Source organism: Carya illinoinensis, chromosome 8 (genome assembly GCF_018687715.1).
Source record: "Carya illinoinensis cultivar Pawnee chromosome 8, C.illinoinensisPawnee_v1, whole genome shotgun sequence".
Classification (NCBI taxonomy): domain Eukaryota; kingdom Viridiplantae; phylum Streptophyta; class Magnoliopsida; order Fagales; family Juglandaceae; genus Carya; species Carya illinoinensis.
The window spans coordinates 10,273,629-10,290,778 of NC_056759.1; the positions used below are offsets into that span (position 1 = coordinate 10,273,629).

At 33.4% G+C, this 17,150-nt stretch overlaps 1 protein-coding gene across 4 annotated transcripts; it reads right to left on the reverse strand.

Moving 5' to 3' along the window:
* Window positions 1-3,277: 3,277 nt before the first annotated feature.
* Window positions 3,278-5,808, reverse strand: LOC122317923 (protein RADIALIS-like 3). Of its 4 annotated transcripts, none has more exons than XM_043135006.1 (3): window positions 5,590-5,765; window positions 5,173-5,481; window positions 3,278-3,671 (listed from the first exon to the last, which is right to left on the reverse strand). In XM_043135006.1, the coding sequence occupies exons 2-3, from the start codon at window positions 5,454-5,456 to the stop codon at window positions 3,644-3,646; spliced, it is 312 nt and encodes a 103-aa protein (XP_042990940.1). In that variant the 5' UTR covers window positions 5,457-5,481; window positions 5,590-5,765; the 3' UTR covers window positions 3,278-3,643. The 4 variants fall into 4 exon arrangements, with proteins under 4 accessions (XP_042990940.1, XP_042990939.1, XP_042990938.1 ...); XM_043135005.1 differs by having other exon boundaries at window positions 5,173-5,499; window positions 5,590-5,763; XM_043135007.1 differs by lacking the exon at window positions 3,278-3,671 and adding an exon at window positions 3,689-4,444 and having other exon boundaries at window positions 5,173-5,499; window positions 5,590-5,808.
* Between the last annotated feature and the right edge of the window lie 11,342 nt (window positions 5,809-17,150).

A 17,150-nucleotide genomic window follows, 5' to 3' on the forward strand; every position in this document is an offset into this window, starting at 1 on the left:
CCTTGCTTACCTGTGCTCATTGGCAGGTCAAGGTATCAAGCTTTCAAAGGAATATTAGATGGAGTTAGAACTTGTATTAGCCATTGGGAAACTAAGCTCTTATCCCAGGCAGGGAAGGAGATCCTCTTAAAGGCTGTCATACAAGCTCTCCCTACTTTCTGTAAGGAAGTTTTTAAATTGCCTAATGCCCTTCTAAGAGAGATAAATAGGGTCATGCATAGGTTTTGTAGTTACAGCCAGGAGTATATAGCACAGAAGGAATAAGTTCCTTTTTTAAGGCTTATTTGATCATCCTTCTGTTCTAGCTAGCAAGGCAAAGGAATTGGTTGCTCAGTTTCAAGCTGTCCAGCTTGGTTCCAATGCCATCTCTAGTGTGTCCATGGTAGAAGGTATGAGGTGGTCTCCTCCTCCATCTGGTCAAGTCAAGATAAATTGAGATGTTGCCTTATCTGAGGCAAAGGGAAGAGCAGGGTATGGAATTGTGGCTCGAGATCATGAGGGTCAGGTTCTTGCTACTAAAAAGCTGTCAAAAGCTAGTCTATTTTGATCCACTGCTGGCAAAGGCTCATGGAGCTTTTTATGTTATTGGTTTGGCATTTGAACTGGGGTTGAGCTTAGTTATTCTAGAAGGTGATTCAAGACAAGTTGTTCTTGGTCTTCAACAGCAAAGTGACAGAGGTGATAGAGTGGGAATGATTCTCAATGATACTAAAGTTCATCTTTCAAATCTTAGTAGTTGGAAAGCTATTTTGTTAAACGAAGTGGCAATGTATTTGCTCATTCTCTTGCTAAGGCATCTTTAGAGTTAGAAACAAATGCTATTGAACTGGTTTTTCAACCAGGTTGTAGGCAGGCTTCTGCTATTTCTTTAAGTTAATGAAGTTCATCTTTTCCATTAAAAAAAAAGGTTTCTGTAGTTGGACAAGCATAATTACTACAAAATTGAGTCCAAACCTTTTAGTTTTCAAAATCTCTCGTGGGTTTCAAAATTGGTGAGATTAAATTGCAGGATAAACTAAATTTATGGAATGGAAAGAACGATGAAAGCTCTAATTAGGCATATAATAACAATACTTCATGCTTAAATATGTAGACTTTTAGCTTTTCTAAATTATGAGTTAAGATAGGGTGATATGGTCTTATATTGCCAAAATTATATAGTTTCAAAGGAGTATATTTTCATAGATGTTACAAATATAACCACAAACACAAAGTGCGAGGCTTTCTTGTTATTCATCCTTGTCCTCTCTCAAAGGAGAGTGGTTCAAAGAAGGGTGAAAAAAGGTTTAAACATTTAATATTTTGGATCTTCACCACCAAATGTGCGGTGGTTTAGGGGTCGTTGGATTCCTGTTAAATGATTAGGTATGTAATAGGTCTTCGGTTTAAATCCGAATATAAATTCACTTTCAATTATTGGTATTAGTTGTCTAAGGATTCATAAACGGTTTAATCAATTCAATACATTAACAATTAAACAGTTAAAAAAATAAAGACTACTCGAAGCTCTGAGTAGTGGCTCTACAACCACTACTCGGAGCTTCCGCTAGTGTATTTTATATGTTTTTTTTTCTGCTTTCCTTTTACATATATTTTTTAACACTTTTAAATATTTAAAAAAAAATTCGTAATATCACTAGAAAAACACTTCATTCATCACTAAATAAAAAATAAAAAAGTCCAGCGAGATCGAGCTCCCACTGAGAAGAGTAGCATTTTCCTTTCTCAAATAAAATTTTATTGTGTTATATTTAAATATAATTTATGATTTATTTTCAATTAAGATTTTATCATATTTATTAGTCTTTGAAGCTTGGGTTTTGTCTAATAATGGATCTCCCGAATGAGAATATGGGCCTGGATATGCCATCATGTGGTGATCAGAAACTAGCAGGAGCAGGTGACCGAGTACACCACTGCTGTAATTTAACTATTCCTGTAATTTATTTTATTTAGCTTTGTGGACTTGTTTACACCACTGCTGCACGCAGCAGACATTGCTATATGGGAATCATGCCAACAAAATGTTCAGATTATAGCTCAAATTCGATTGGAGGGAACGCTTATGGGTTCATGTCGTATCATCCACGTCTTTCTAATCCGATATTTCTAAGCAGGTGGAATGTTACTATAGTCACCGCCAAGACCAAGAGCGATAAGAGTCATGCCAATGAAAAATGAGAATCATGGGTTTTGAAATTCTATTCTTTTATTGCATTATTGACTGCAAAACCATTCCGGGTATGCGAATGTATTAGTTTTCGGTCCTCTCACGCCAGCCCAGACATTGGCTCAACGTTAGGACATATAGTAGGGGAGAGTCGCGACACTGAAAACTCCACAACGAATCTGTTTGTCGGCATAACTGTGCTTCTAAAATATTATCATATATTTTTTTTCCAAACATCATTTAAATATGGAATAGTTTTAGTTTCAAATCTTCAAATTTCTCATTTAATCATATTATATAATCATTACAACTTTTTCAAACTCCCAAACAAAATACAAAAAAATAATATTACTTTTCCAAATTTTCAAAATAAAGATGATATTAAAAAATCATATTCAAATAATTTTTTATCTTTATAATATTTTTGTTTTAACTTCTTCTCTCTTATTTATCAAAATTTAATAAAACATCTTAATTCAAACTACTTCAGTACTATTCACAATATATTAAAATATTCTAAAGTTCTGCTTGACCACTGAGATTTCTCATATGAGAATTTTGAATTTTAATATTAAATATTAAAATATTATATTTTATTATTATTATTATTTTGGAATTTGAAAAAAATAAGAAAAAAATTAAATTGTTTATTATATTTTGTATGAAGATTTGGGAAAGTTGTAATGATGAGATGAGAATTTTATGTTTGAAATGAAAATTCTTTGTGGCCAAACAGTACCTAAGAATCCAAACAGATCTTTTCAGCTCAAACTGTTGTGAAGTCTACTTAATGCGTCGTTCGCTCCTATTATAGGTCTTAAAGTTTGGACAAAAGGCTCTATAATATAAATGTTGAGTAATGCTATATACAGTTGTGAAATGTGCAAATGCCACGCAATCGTTTTGAAAAATAGTATGGTCCACGATTAAAAAGTTAATTTTTTTTATATGGATCCCGTATTAATTTACTTTATTCAAAAAGACTGCACGACGCTTACACAACTATGACTGCAAATATCATTTCTCCAAATGAATTATTAATAGATCCACTACTTTTTCAACTTCTCATAAAAAAGTTAATCTCATCTCAACTTAAAAGAGTTAAAATGTCAATAAAATTCACAAAATACTACTATTCACAACTCAACATCCAAATTAATGTCCAAATTATTGCGTTTCTTAAAGAAGCAGGGCGAAGCTAAGACTGGAAATATACGTTTTGAGACCAAGTTGATGAACAATGATTTAAATTCATTTCCTGCTATTTACGGTTTGGAAGCTGTCTTTTATGGCCTGCTAGCAATTGCACAGACTTTCATCAGTGTTACAAAAAAGGGAAACTTCTGCATGATGCACTAACCATAACCAGCAGCTGTGTTTAGGCAAGCTCTGTGTTCTCACTGAACATGTTTCTGTAGACTCGTAGAGAAACCGCTCTGCTTCAGTAAATAGCCCCCCCGTTGGTTGCAAAGATCAGTTTATGTCTAATCTAACAAGAAGGCTGAAATCAAAGAACCACAAAATCAGAAACCAAAAGACGTCGTGAATAATGGAAAATTATTAGATACTCTCGGAATATTGATGATGTGGTGCTCCATCTCGATCACAAAACGTTATGTTATTGAAACTGCTTATATATGCAATTATTTTTAATGAATTGATAGGATATGAGTCCATGTTCGTACTTCAAGACTACCTAATAATTACTTGTAAAACACAGAACCAATCGACTCAAATGAATTAAGATAATTTCATCAAATATGTATGGATGAAACGATTGGATCCATATCGTACACCTAGCAAACTACTAATCTCTAGCAGCTACTGATTGCAGGCATAAGGCATCTGGCTGAAGATTATGAGCTCTCTGTATTCTCTTTTCAGTTTTTCAAGTTTTACACCAGATGTATAGGAAAGCTGTCTCATTAGAGTTTCTCAAGAACTCTAGAGTTTAGAATAGGAGAGAAATAAGCACATGAAGTGAACCCTATAGTATTTATAGTTGTCTGAGAGAATTGCTCAGACAACATTAAACGACATTAAATGCTATGGGCCCATTTTAATGTGTCTATCTCTCACTCTAGGCCTTGGAGTTTAGTTAAGAACTATAGAATATCTGAATCGACCAACAACTTACTCCAAGCTATTTTGAAGGAAACAATCAAACAGATGAACCTTTTAATGCAGGCATCATTTTTACCTTGGCAAAAGATCAACAAATGAAGTAGAGAAGTCGTTAAGCTTTTGAGTTAGAACTTTATATCTGCAATCCAACTAGTCCAAAACAAAAAACCACTCAATTCTTCAATTTAAACAAGAAATTCAGATCAAGCAGACTGTCTGGATCTTATGTCCTCTATCTGTTTAAGCCATTAGAATGATAATCTTAAGCGTACAGCTTCCCCCATCCAAGTGAATTGAGAAGCTGTGAGAATAGGAACGCCAAATATTATGCAAATAAAGGCAGTCAGGAATCTGAAAAGACAGATTCATGGTAGAAAAGCAGGACCGATTGCAGGCTTGCAGCTAACCCAAATAATTTTACTTTGCCTAGTCGAACAGAGAATGTTTAGAACATGAAGAAGAGGATGCATCAAGTCTTTAAGACATTCTTAATACACAACTACGAGAATCAAAGATAAGGGATATGAAACTCGATATACAGCTTTTTATTACAAGATCGTCCTCCCCTTCTTTGGATGAAGAATACATTTCCAAAAGTCTAATTTAATTCAATTGAGAATATTCTGAGAAAATGATAGATTACAGACCAAAGAAAAGAACAAGAAGGGAATATTTCCCTTGAAGACTACAGTAAACCTGGTATCTTTTTTTTATTTTTATTTTTTATGAGATTGGAACAGTGATAAAGACAAAAAATTGATTCATGAATATACGAAAGACAAAAATGAAAAACGTGAACATGCAAAGCAAATCTAAGATAAATAAAAAGAGAGAGGGAGATTGAAGTTATTGAGCTGCAACAAGAGAGAATAGCATACGTGTTATCTTCATCACTCCAGCATATGGATTGAGAATCAACTTCCACAGAGGGCTGAGTTTCCACCAGTTTATGGTCCAGCTTTCCAGATTCTATAATCTGCAAATCCTCCAAAAGGGTCACATAATGTTTCTGGACATCCTCTGCACTTTTGTTGCCCCCAACCATGGCTGCAACCACTTCCCACCGATTTGGGTCCTGTTCATCAACCACTGCCAAAGCGAGCTCAAACAACTTGTTCTCCTCCCAGCTCCACCCACACAAAACCTTTGGAAAATCATCCATATTTCCAGCAGTACTAGACCACAACCTTGGAAGCACTTCGATTCTTTCAGTAAAATAAGGAAAACCCAATAATTCAGTTACATTTTAGTATTCATCGAAGAAAAATAAATGGGATGAGAATCTTTTATGTTACCTAGTTTGATTCTCCTAACCAGATTCCAACACCCCTTAGTGTTATGGAGAAGGGGGTGTTAGATACCTGTTATGAGCTGCAGATTTTCCTCTGATGTGGTTTTTATTAAGGAGGACTTTGTGTCAGCCGTCAGGGCCAACAGGCCCTCCTTAGCTCAGATCTAAAGCACACAAGCAATGAGATATATATAAAATAGTCGTAAAATATCAGCATTATATTATTTTAATTTGATCCCTTTGGCCCAAAACGGGAAACCAATGATCAAAAACAAACAAAACCCAGTACTTGATTAACCATTTCTTGCAAGATCAAGAATCTCTTTTGTTTATAATTTCCTTTTTCCTTTGCCAATTCTTAAATTTGGGTACAAACGGTAATAGATCTGGCACTTCCAAATCACATGTAAATCTTTATTTAAAGATTATAACTTGATGAACCCAATAATGGAAAGGAATGGTCAGATAAGATTTCACCAACTGCTAGTGGATTATCTTCCAAAGTCTTACTTATCTACCTTTTAAAAAAAGAAAAATGATATTTATAGTTATAAAGTGTACAAATATTGCGTAGTCTTTTTAAAAAAAATGAGTAAATAAGATATTTAAATAAAAAAATTAATATTTTAATAATAAATCTTATTTTTTTTAAATAATTATATAATACTTGTATCCTATAACTATATCTAATATTACTGTTTAAGAAAAGAAAGAGACTTTTGTGGATAGGATTTACACAATCCCTCATCTTTTCTAGTGAATTCCCAACCCATCACAAATTACAATCGCGTCATTTTCAAGGACTTTTTAGGATTTAGAGATAGACTTGAGGGGTAGAAAGAGTTGTGATCCCTATAGTTTTTAACTAAACTCTTCACATAAGATGAGAGAAATAGATACATAAAATATATCTTATAATATTTATTCAGTATTTAATATAATTCGATAAATTCACTTAGAAAATTATAAATATTGTGAGATTCATAAGTTCTCATTTGGTTACGTAAAAGTTAAAAGTTAAATAATATTTTTATTAGAATATAATTTTTTATATTATTTTTATTTTTAAATTTTTAAAAATTGAATTATTTATTATATTTTATGTGAAAATTCGAGAAAGTTATAATTATTAGATGAGATGAGATGGTTTGTATAACCAAACAAGATAGATTACTAGTAAGATAATCTCAGATAATTTGTGAATAGTAATAAAAAAATAATAATAAAATAATAATAAAATAATGATAAAAAATTAAATATATATAAAAAGTAACGTTAAAATATTAAATAATAGTTAACTGATATCCATTATCCAGACATAGCCCGTGTTTACCTTTCATTCTAAAAACCCACAAAAGAGATAGAAAATGTTTCTTTATTTACAAATTTTCTTGATTGGATAAAAGAAGGTAACCCCACTTTTAAATTTTTCTTGTATGAAAGTCGTTTTGGGTAAGGTTGCTTTTGTTAGATATAATTCAAATGTCTCCTTCAATCCGGACAGCTCTAGATCAAGTGGATTTGCATCTGATCTACAGCCTTTTAGAAAAGTATTATGCTATATTAACAGATGGTGGCCATCGAAGAGACTATTTTTAAAAAAAAAAAAATTTATAATATTATTTAAAAATATTTTATTTATTATTAAATAATAATAATAATAATAATCGATGACTTCTATACGTGGAACTACGTTATCCTTTATAAAAATATAACCTTTATAACGTTTGTCCGTATTTTTGAAACAAATTAAGTTGTATTTAATTCTATGAACTCTTCCTGCATACGGCATCGTAAGTCTCATTTTAATACACATGATGCGTATTGCAATCATCAAAGACATGTTTATTGCAATTTTTTATTTCTTCTACAGACACATACTTTCTTATCTTTTTGGACATGTCGTGTTTCATTCTTTAATGGAGTCTTTTCCTTCTTCTGTAGAGCCTCTGGGATTAAAGTCAAAGACTTCAACTTTTTCTTTACCATTGTAAGGCCAAGAGGACGTATCTCATCTAGAGATTTTTTTTTTTTTTTTTTATGAAAATATGATACATTATATTTATTCATAAACGAAGTTATAATTATGACTTATCAATACAGAAAAATTAGACTATAAATCAACTAACACAATTGTTCAGAAACTTTCCCGCACATAAAATAACGGACATTGTCTTAATTTCTAAAACTCTCAAAAGATAAAGCAAATGCTCTGTATGACCAGAGACGGATGGCCCCTCTAACCTCCAGAGAGGCGAAATATAGAAGATATTATAAATAAAACAGTCCAATAACATATACCTCCAATAACATATACCCCACATTAGTTTTAATGTAGAGATTAACTCATCAAGGACAAAATCAAGAAACTAATTAATACAAGGAGCAAAATTATCAAATACTTTTTTGGCTGCCAATATATGTTATGAGTTATGTAAATGTCACGCGCTCTTTTCTAAAAATAAATAAAATTTAATTTAAAAAATTAATTTTCTCATACAAATCTCATAAGTATATTTAAATATATCATATAAAGTTATGCTTATTATAAATTTATTTTTATAAAATCTCACTTTTTTTTATAATAATAAAGGAAATACGTATTACATCAGCCGAAAACTCTTGTGCATGCATGTGTGTATAATGTATTTACTTTGGTCATGTTATTCCATTGGAATTGATGGAGGATATTCAACACCCGTGACAACACCACTCAGGTCATGTGGCTGAAAGACCCTTTGTTCTAGCTTTCTCTTCTATTATTTTCCTAGGTTGTGAAGATAGGGTTGTAAGAAAAAGTGGCAACAATTTTTCCACGTCAACGTTTAATGTACCCCACAACTGATCGATCTCAGCCACCCTAGCTAGACTAGTCGACACAAAATCCATCTCACGCCCGGCTCTGATCCCTCCCTTTCTCTCTCTCTTTCTTGTCCCCACACCTGGTTGTTGATAGCTCATGATTTTCTGTTGTCTTTTACATACATACATGTATATATATATACATAAAGTATAATTATTTTTAAATATTTTTATATATTCTATAATAATATAATTAGTTATATTAATTTTTTAATATATAATTAATCATATTAATAAAATACATAAAAAAATATATAAAAGTGATTATACATAAAAATTTTAATAATATACCTTACAAAAATATTTGTATATACATTTTAGAAAACAAAGAAAATAATTAGAATAATTTAGAAAAAGAAAATCATATGTTGAGGTGCGTCATGATAGACGCTTTGCATAGAGAAAATACTGCCACCTGTAAATTTGGATATGCATTAAAATTCTTGACAGTCAAAATTTTCAAGATATAACAAATAGATAAAAACTAACAATTTGCCAAAAACACGACTCAAACAGTGGACCAAGGCTTCAGATCTTGTGATACATAACATTTGGTATATCTTCTTAGAGTAATGTTATATATAATTATTTTTACGTATTTTTTATTTATTCTATTGATATGATTGACTATATTATTATTTTTTAATACATAACCAATCATATTATTAAAATACATAAAAAAAATACGTAAAATGACTGCATATAAAATTTTTGATCTTCTTAATGTTACTTTTTAACACAATATAAACTATAAGATTAAGATATTTTAATCATTTTAACTCTAAAAGCCAACAATATAAATATATGAGTAATATTATTCTTTATCTGAAATTTTACCATATTTTATTATAATAATTGGTGTGTCATATTTTAAATAATTTTTTATTTGAATATTTGGTTTATAAATATATATTGTGGATGGTAAAATAAGTATTGATATATATATATATATATATATATATATATATATATATATATATATATATGCGTGTGTGTGTGTAAATAATCCTTACAAGACAGCTAATCATGATGATTCTAATATATACTGTGTTTTGTGGGGCATACCTTGCTTTTGCATGAGAACGAGAGGACGTTGGATGATTAAATAGGGAGGGATAAGGTTGGTGAGCCAGGACAACAACATGTTTAATTAAAAGACAGCTGCGCCTGTTCATCGAATTGTCTCTCAACCTATTAAACTGATCGAACTGAAAACAACACCCGAATATCTGAGTCATTTGCGTAGCCCTTCCCTCAACTCAAATTGGCTTCTTATGAGCCTTTGCTTTCACCAACTACTCCTAGAATCCCAATGGCCAATTCATGAAATCTCTCACAACTTGGCCTCTCTCTCTCTATTAATACCTAAACAAAAAATTCAGAATAACACAAGATCTTTTGTACCAGAGTGATGCTATAGGTACGAGGAGAGCAGCATTTCATGGGCTGCACACGCAAAAGGCAGATTTTCTCACCATTCACCACATGCACTGATCTTTATTTACCATTTACGTTTGTATATTTGAAGGGGTTTACACCATACAACATAATTTTTTTTATAAATTAAATTATGTCACGTAAATGATATATAGTGTAAATATCTTCAAATGAAATTATTCAACTTCAATCGTATAACTATATACAATCATGTGGTTAAAAAAATAAATGCAAATTGAAATTCAAGTAATTATATGTGGGACACAAGCACTCTTATAAACTACGAAACAATACGTTTATTCCTTTATTATTAAGATTCATTACTGTCTTTATAATGTGTTGTCTATGTTGATGTTTTTTTTTTAAATAATCTTTTTATGTGTATATATATCTTGCATTCCATATTGCACGTTATAATGGAAATCCACATCGAGCGAAAAGGGAAAGAAAATTAGGGATAGAAAAACATGGTAAAGATGACAACTGAGATCAAGATCAGAATAAGTTCTATCATAACATGTAACATTTCATGTAATTAAAATTATTCAGATAAGTAATAACTTTAATAGACATGACATCATATGATAAAATAAAAATAATTTGTTCAAGAGTATATAATAATTACGTAGTCATCACAAGAATCTAAAGATTATTAGTACTGCCGGTGCTTCACCTGTTACTAAAAAAACCAAGTAGGTTAACAGCAAAAAAGCAATACCAGATACAATCTTAAAGTATGCAAATCTTTCTTCTTCTTCTTTTTATTTGAAGTAAACTTTCATTCCATATCAACGTGTGCCTATACAACTTCTATCAAGAAACGCTGTGCTATACACTTCTCTTGGATAGTCTTCCATCCGGACTTTTTCTATCCCACTAGATAAGCCTAATTTTGACAAACAATGAGCTACATTATTTCCCTTTTGATTAATGTATTGAATCGACAACCTTTTCCTACTAGACAAAACCTTCTTGACATCCTCAATTAACTGAGCATACCAACTCAAGCACTCCTCCTTACTGTTTACAACCCTTACCACTTCTAGCACATCACCCTCAAAAACAACCTCCCCCATATTCAACTCGGCACAGATCTACAATGCTCTCCACAGAGCTAAAGTCTCTGCAATCACTAGGTGAGCCACCCCTTCTCAGCTTGAACACAAAGTCAGATGCACCTCCTCATTTGCATCCCTCATGATGATCCCAACCCCAATCCTTTTTTACTTTGATTCATAAGCAGCATCCCAATTTCCTTTAACAACATCACCCACTGGTGTCTGCCAACTTATAAACCTTTCTACTAATACACCAGTACTTGTACCCCCCATTTGGCTATTCTGGGTTACCTGCAATTCCTCCAAACTGGCTTGTGCTTGCATAACCACCCTTTTGGATTAGCAAAAAGGCCCTCAAACAGAAACTTGTTACGCTTGTGCCATAAGCTCCTCATGATTAGCGCCACCAGTTCCAATTCCTCTTGTTTTAGCCTCTATAACATCAACTCCCATACTTCATTTAGATCCAATGCTATACTAGACCATTTTTGCACTGGACTCCCAAACTCAGCCCACACATCAAAAGCAACCAGACACTTCCAAAGCACATGATAGGGAGTATCTTCTTCTCTTTTACAGATGGGGCAGATAGAGTCTTCAATGATTTTCCTCCTCTTTAGGTTCTCTCTTGTAGGGATATAGGTTTGTAGTGCTTTCCACATGGAGGACTTCACCACTCCTAGTAGATTAAGGTTCCATACTGACTTCCACCCATCCCTCCATCCTAATCTATTAGAGGAATCCCCAATACCCTTACCTCTTCTCTCCATTTCCAAATGATAGGCACTTTTCACATTGAACACCCCATTCTTTGTATTCCCCCAAATCATCTTGTCCCTTTGACTTGACAAAATGATAGAGATATTAAAAACTGCTTCAGCTTCCTCTGCATTCAAAGTGTCTTTAATCACCTCAACCCTCCAACATCCTCTCTCACCATCTATCAACTCTGCCACTCTTGAATCTCTATCAAAATCCCTTACTAGGGATTGAAGACAGTAAGTTGAAGGTTATGGAACCCACTTATCACCCCATATTTTTATATCATTCCCATTTCCCACCCTTCATCTCAACCCCTCCTTAAGGAGATCAAGAGCCCCCCCATAAACTCCTCCAGATCAAAGAGGGCCCCGAGCCAAGTTTGGCCTACAATATGTCCCCTTGCTTAAAATACTTCTCCTTTAAAATTCTTGCTGACATAGAAGTAGGATTTGTCATAAGCCTCCAACATTGCTTAGCCAATAAGGCCTTATTAAAACTTTCCAGATTTCTAAACCCGAGACCCCCATCAACCTTGGCTTTCCTCATTGTTTTCCAACTGCACCATTGAATTCTTCTATCATTTGCTTTAAAACCCTACCAGAATCTTGCCATCATCCCTGAGATTTCTCTACACAACCTCACTGGCAATTTAAAGACACTCATATGGTAACTTGGAATGGCTTGGATTATAGCCTTTAAAAGTATTTCTTTACCAGAAGGAGACAAAAACTTATTCTTCCAGCTATGTCTTCACTGCCACACTTTGTCTTTAATACCTCGAAATGTATTATACTTTGACCTACCTATCATTACTAGTAGGCCAAGGTACTTCTCATAGCATCCACTAACCTTGGTTCCCACCTCTTCTTTAATTAATCTTCTCTCCTAAGCCTTTGTATTTGAACTGAAAGAAAAATTTCAATTTTCTGTCTATTAAGGCATTGGCATGAAGCCCCCTCATATAGCTCCAACAAGCCCTCGATGGCCCTCCAATCCTTCAACTTAGCCCTAAAAAGCATGACACAGTCATCAGCAAACAGAACGTGAGTAAGTCTGGTCCCCCCAACGTGTGCAAATCTTGAATATTCCTTTTTAAATAAGTAAGGCTAACATTAAAAAGTAAGTTTTTTTTTCCCATATTTATCTTAGATTTTCCAACTTTTTAAAAACAATTATGTGAAATTTTCATTTCTTAAAATTATAAAAATTTTCCAATAACAAAATTAGGAAAATGGCATATAACGTGCACTTAAGATCAACCCAAGGCCAGGTCCTTGGCGCATAGGCTATACATGACCAGATGCATCAATTTAAATCAAAGCAGCATTCCTTTTAGAAGTCTTATCATTTGTAGATGAAAATTCAGATTACAAAAGTTGTGATATTTGTTAGAACATCTCAGTTTATAACAATATCTTTCGTGTGAATCTGAGTCCTAACTATCTAAATTATTAGTTAGAGATGTTCAATCATAAAATAATTGGATTGAAGCCAAACTCTTTTTCTAACAAGCACTACTTCATTTTCCATAAATAGATAATTCAATCAAAGTTAGCATGTTGTATTCAAGTTTTGCATCAAGATGACGGGATTATGGCTTTCCCTAAGTTAGGTAGGCACCTAAATTTTCAGTAAGAAAATCAAAATATTGCTACATCAAGATGATGGGATTTTATACCTTCTACTTTTGACTTTACTTTGATTAAGAAGTATCTCAACTTTTTGATGTAAAACAAAGGACCGTGTTATTGCCATTTCGATAGCTCAAAAAATCTTCAATTTTCACCAATATTCTTATAAAGAGTCTCTAGTACTTTGTAAATGGGATTACTTATTCCAAGGAAACACAACCTTTGGTTCTATTAAAAGAGCTAAAGCCTCCAACATACACTTCTATGGACTTGGCTTCCGACCTAAATTAGAGGTCACTCCAATCATAGAAGCACAGAGAGTCAACTGTAAAAAATCAGGTTATATAACGTCTCACCATCCTGACGGCTGTAGGATTCTTTATCACCCCCTCTCAACCCTCTACCTATCTGGCATATATTTAGACCACAATGTTATTTTTTATTTTGAACCTTTAATTTACATACTTGAATATCCGGAAATATTTGTATACATTAATTATTTAAGAGAGAGAATCAAGTGACGTAATAGGTTGTTTTGAGAAAGGATTGGTAGGGCCGCAAATCGCATTGACAAGGCATTTGTGACCAACTTGGGACAATGAAGGACGTACCCCAACTGCCTTAATAAACTCTTTGTGGGTCGTAGGGACGTGGCGTTTGCGATTGGCTTGGACACCGGGGCAAATATTCCCCCCCCCCCTCCCCGCAATCTTCATCAATCCTTGTGGTTAATCACGAGAAAGAACTAAGGTTGCTAAGGCCATGGTTGTTGTGAGAAAAACTCGAGTAAGATCAAGTGAGGTCACTGTAATCCTAAGGCAAACTTGAAGTAGGACTCGAGCAGGGTTACAAGTCAACCTAAGGCAAACTCAAGGGGGTACTAAGGCTATTATAGTTGCAATCATCTCGAGGCAAACTCGACAAAGGATCTCAGGTCATTTTAAGAAAAACTCGAGGGAAGACCAAGTTGGGCTACAAGTTGCCCTAAGGTAAACTTGAGGTACTAGGTTGTTGAAACCACGATCATTTTGAGGCAGACAAGAGGTTGGATCAGGCGAGGCCATGATTGTTCTAAAAAAGACTCATGGGTGGATTGGGGGAGGTCGCAGATAGTCTTGATGGAAACTCGAGGGCAAACAAGGCAAGGCCATGGGTCATCCTGAGGTAAACTTGTGGCAAGATCGTGTTGGGCTACAAGTTGTCTAAGGAAAACTCGATGGAAGAATAGGTCTACTAATGAGTTTTCTAAACAAAGATGATTCTAAATGAAAATCCTATGTTTATGTTATATTTACTGCATGATGCGGTTCTTATAGAATATTCAACTCATTTTAGTTGTTTTTAAATGTTTTCCTACCCTGGGTGAGGAAGAATTAGAGGATGGGGTGAAGATGATTTTCAAGAGGTTGACATTGGCAATAAGGCTTGAGGATTAAAGAGAGGATTTCGACTTTTGTCTTTACTGTTAAATGATTTATGCTTCCGCAATGCTTAGCACAGGACTACTATATTTTAAAAAAGTTCTATTGAACAATATGTTTATTTTTGAGATATTTCTTTGATTAAAATATTAAGTAAAAATTTTATTTACTGGATTTTTTTATACCTGGTGCAAAGAATTTTAATGTTAGTAGCATCACATTTCTCTAACTCAACGAGTCTTAAAAGGAAGGGGTATTACAATGAATTTCCAATTAGGGCATCTTAGCGTCTAGTTCCTAATGACCATGCCTTTTACATGACCCCTACTCATGATGAAATGTTGTGCCTTGACCCCCAACTCTATTAGTTTCGATGTTGTACTCTACTGAGAGAACATACATTGCTTCTTGGACGCTCCAAACCAATTATAAGTTGTGGGTTGCTCTATTTCAAGCCCCATGGATTCTAAGGTGACTCAAGGTCTTAAGAGAGCTAACCTTTCACCTTTTGACCCAAAGGAAAGAAACCTTGCACTGAGGGGGCCGATTGGCAGCAAGGTTCCAGCACCCATGTCGACCCCACTCGTTCAAGAGGGGTGTGCCGTTCCAGCCTTCAACTATTCCCCATGCTACTAAAGGTGGATTGGAGTCTCGAAAATCCCAACTTTCGTTGCATGTTGACCACTTTGCAGGCGTAACTAGCATAGGGGCCCAGGACTTGGATTCACTTTTGGACCCCAAATTTTTCGTCATTATTCCAAAGAACTTCCCTTGCCCCTTCCCAAATCATTTTCCTGAGAAAGTCACATCCACTTCAACTTCTTCTGTAGATCCAATGACTTTGTGGAGGTGGTAGAAATGAGAGATGGAGTTGCTTGTACCACTACTGAGAGCATGACAAAATGAGTTGGTGCTTGCATCAGCGCTGTTCTAGATATTCTATTAATAGTAATGATAAAATATTGAGTAGTAATAAAAAGTAATGATAATTATATAAAAATTAATGATAAAATAATAAATAGTAATGAAATATTTTCAAAATACTCTAATACCTAAACTAGCCTAAAAGCATAACGAAAGACGACCACAATTAAAGGTGGCTGAAATCTGATGATGACACCATCAGTTTTATTTAAATAAACTAAAACTTTAATTACGTGTAGATGAGTAATTTTACTTACAATGAAACAGCAAATTTACTTACGATTAAAAAGCAAATTGACAACTTGGGTATAAAAGTCCCATTTGAACCACATCATTATTCAAAATAAATTCTTTTGATAAATTTTCATAAAGTTCTCTTATTCTTTTGATAAGGCTTTTAAAAAAGAGAAATGATAGTTGTAGTAATGAATGCGCAAGCGTAACATAATTACTTTTAAAAAATGAATAAATATAGGACCTAGATGAAAATAATAATAATTTTTTAATAGTAGACCCCACTCTTTTTCAAAATAACTACACGGTGCTTGCGCACTTCACGATATATATAGTATTACTATTTAAAAAAAATTCCTCTATTACAGCCACAATCATTGATGTCATTTTTCACAAATGATGGAAAGATCATCTCTACAGAAATTGTTTTTGTATTTTTGTTCTTACTAGATTCATTTGGTTAAGGCTTCGTTTGGTTGCGCAGTTCAAATGTGATGACATATTTTAAATAGTAGTGAAATTTTTGAGTTAAGAGGAGATGAAATATTTTGTAAAAAAAATGTGTATTTGGATAGTAAGATGAAATGAGATAATTTTTAATATTTGAGATTTGAAAAATGTGTAGGTCTCACTGTTTTATAGGGTTTCCGAATCCTTGATATTTTGCATTGTTCACGCATTGTTCATATCAGTTTTGCATTGTTCATGTACTGTTTACACACTATTCATGTCAGTTATGCATTGTTCATGTACTATTCACGCCGGTGTTTTTAATTTCGTACCATACCGGCCGGTACAGCCTGAATATATCGTACCAGCCACTGGTTTGATGCAGAAATTGTACATATTTAGTACCGATTCAAATACTGGCCGTATTGATCGATATTTCAGCCTGTACCGGGCTAAGTACCAGCCAATATTTTGGCCTTTACTTCTTCTTTTTTCATTTCTTCAAATTACAAACTCATGTTTTGACTTCCAATTCAGACCAATCTATTTATAATTTATATATATATATGCATAATTTATTCATATATAGATTATTATTTTAGAATATAATTAATTTGTATATATATTTATATATATAATTTATTCATATATCGACTATCCTCAAAACAGTACCGGTATCGAAATATTTCATTCCAGTGCCTTGACCGATACGGCATCCAGTACAACGGTATTCAAAATATTGGTTCACGCACTGTTCATGTCAATTAGGGGTGTAAGCCGGTCAGT

What these genes read in the sequence shown, in the direction of transcription:
- LOC122317923 (XM_043135006.1), bottom strand. Translation starts at nt 5,456, where the DNA reads ATGGATGATTTTCCAAAGGTTTTGTGTGGGTGGAGCTGGGAGGAGAAC. An exon ending in TGGAGTGATGAAGATAACAC is followed by an intron (nt 3,672 to 5,172) that starts GTATGCTATTCT and finishes CTTTGATTTCAG; the next exon opens with CCTTCTTGTTAGATTAGACA.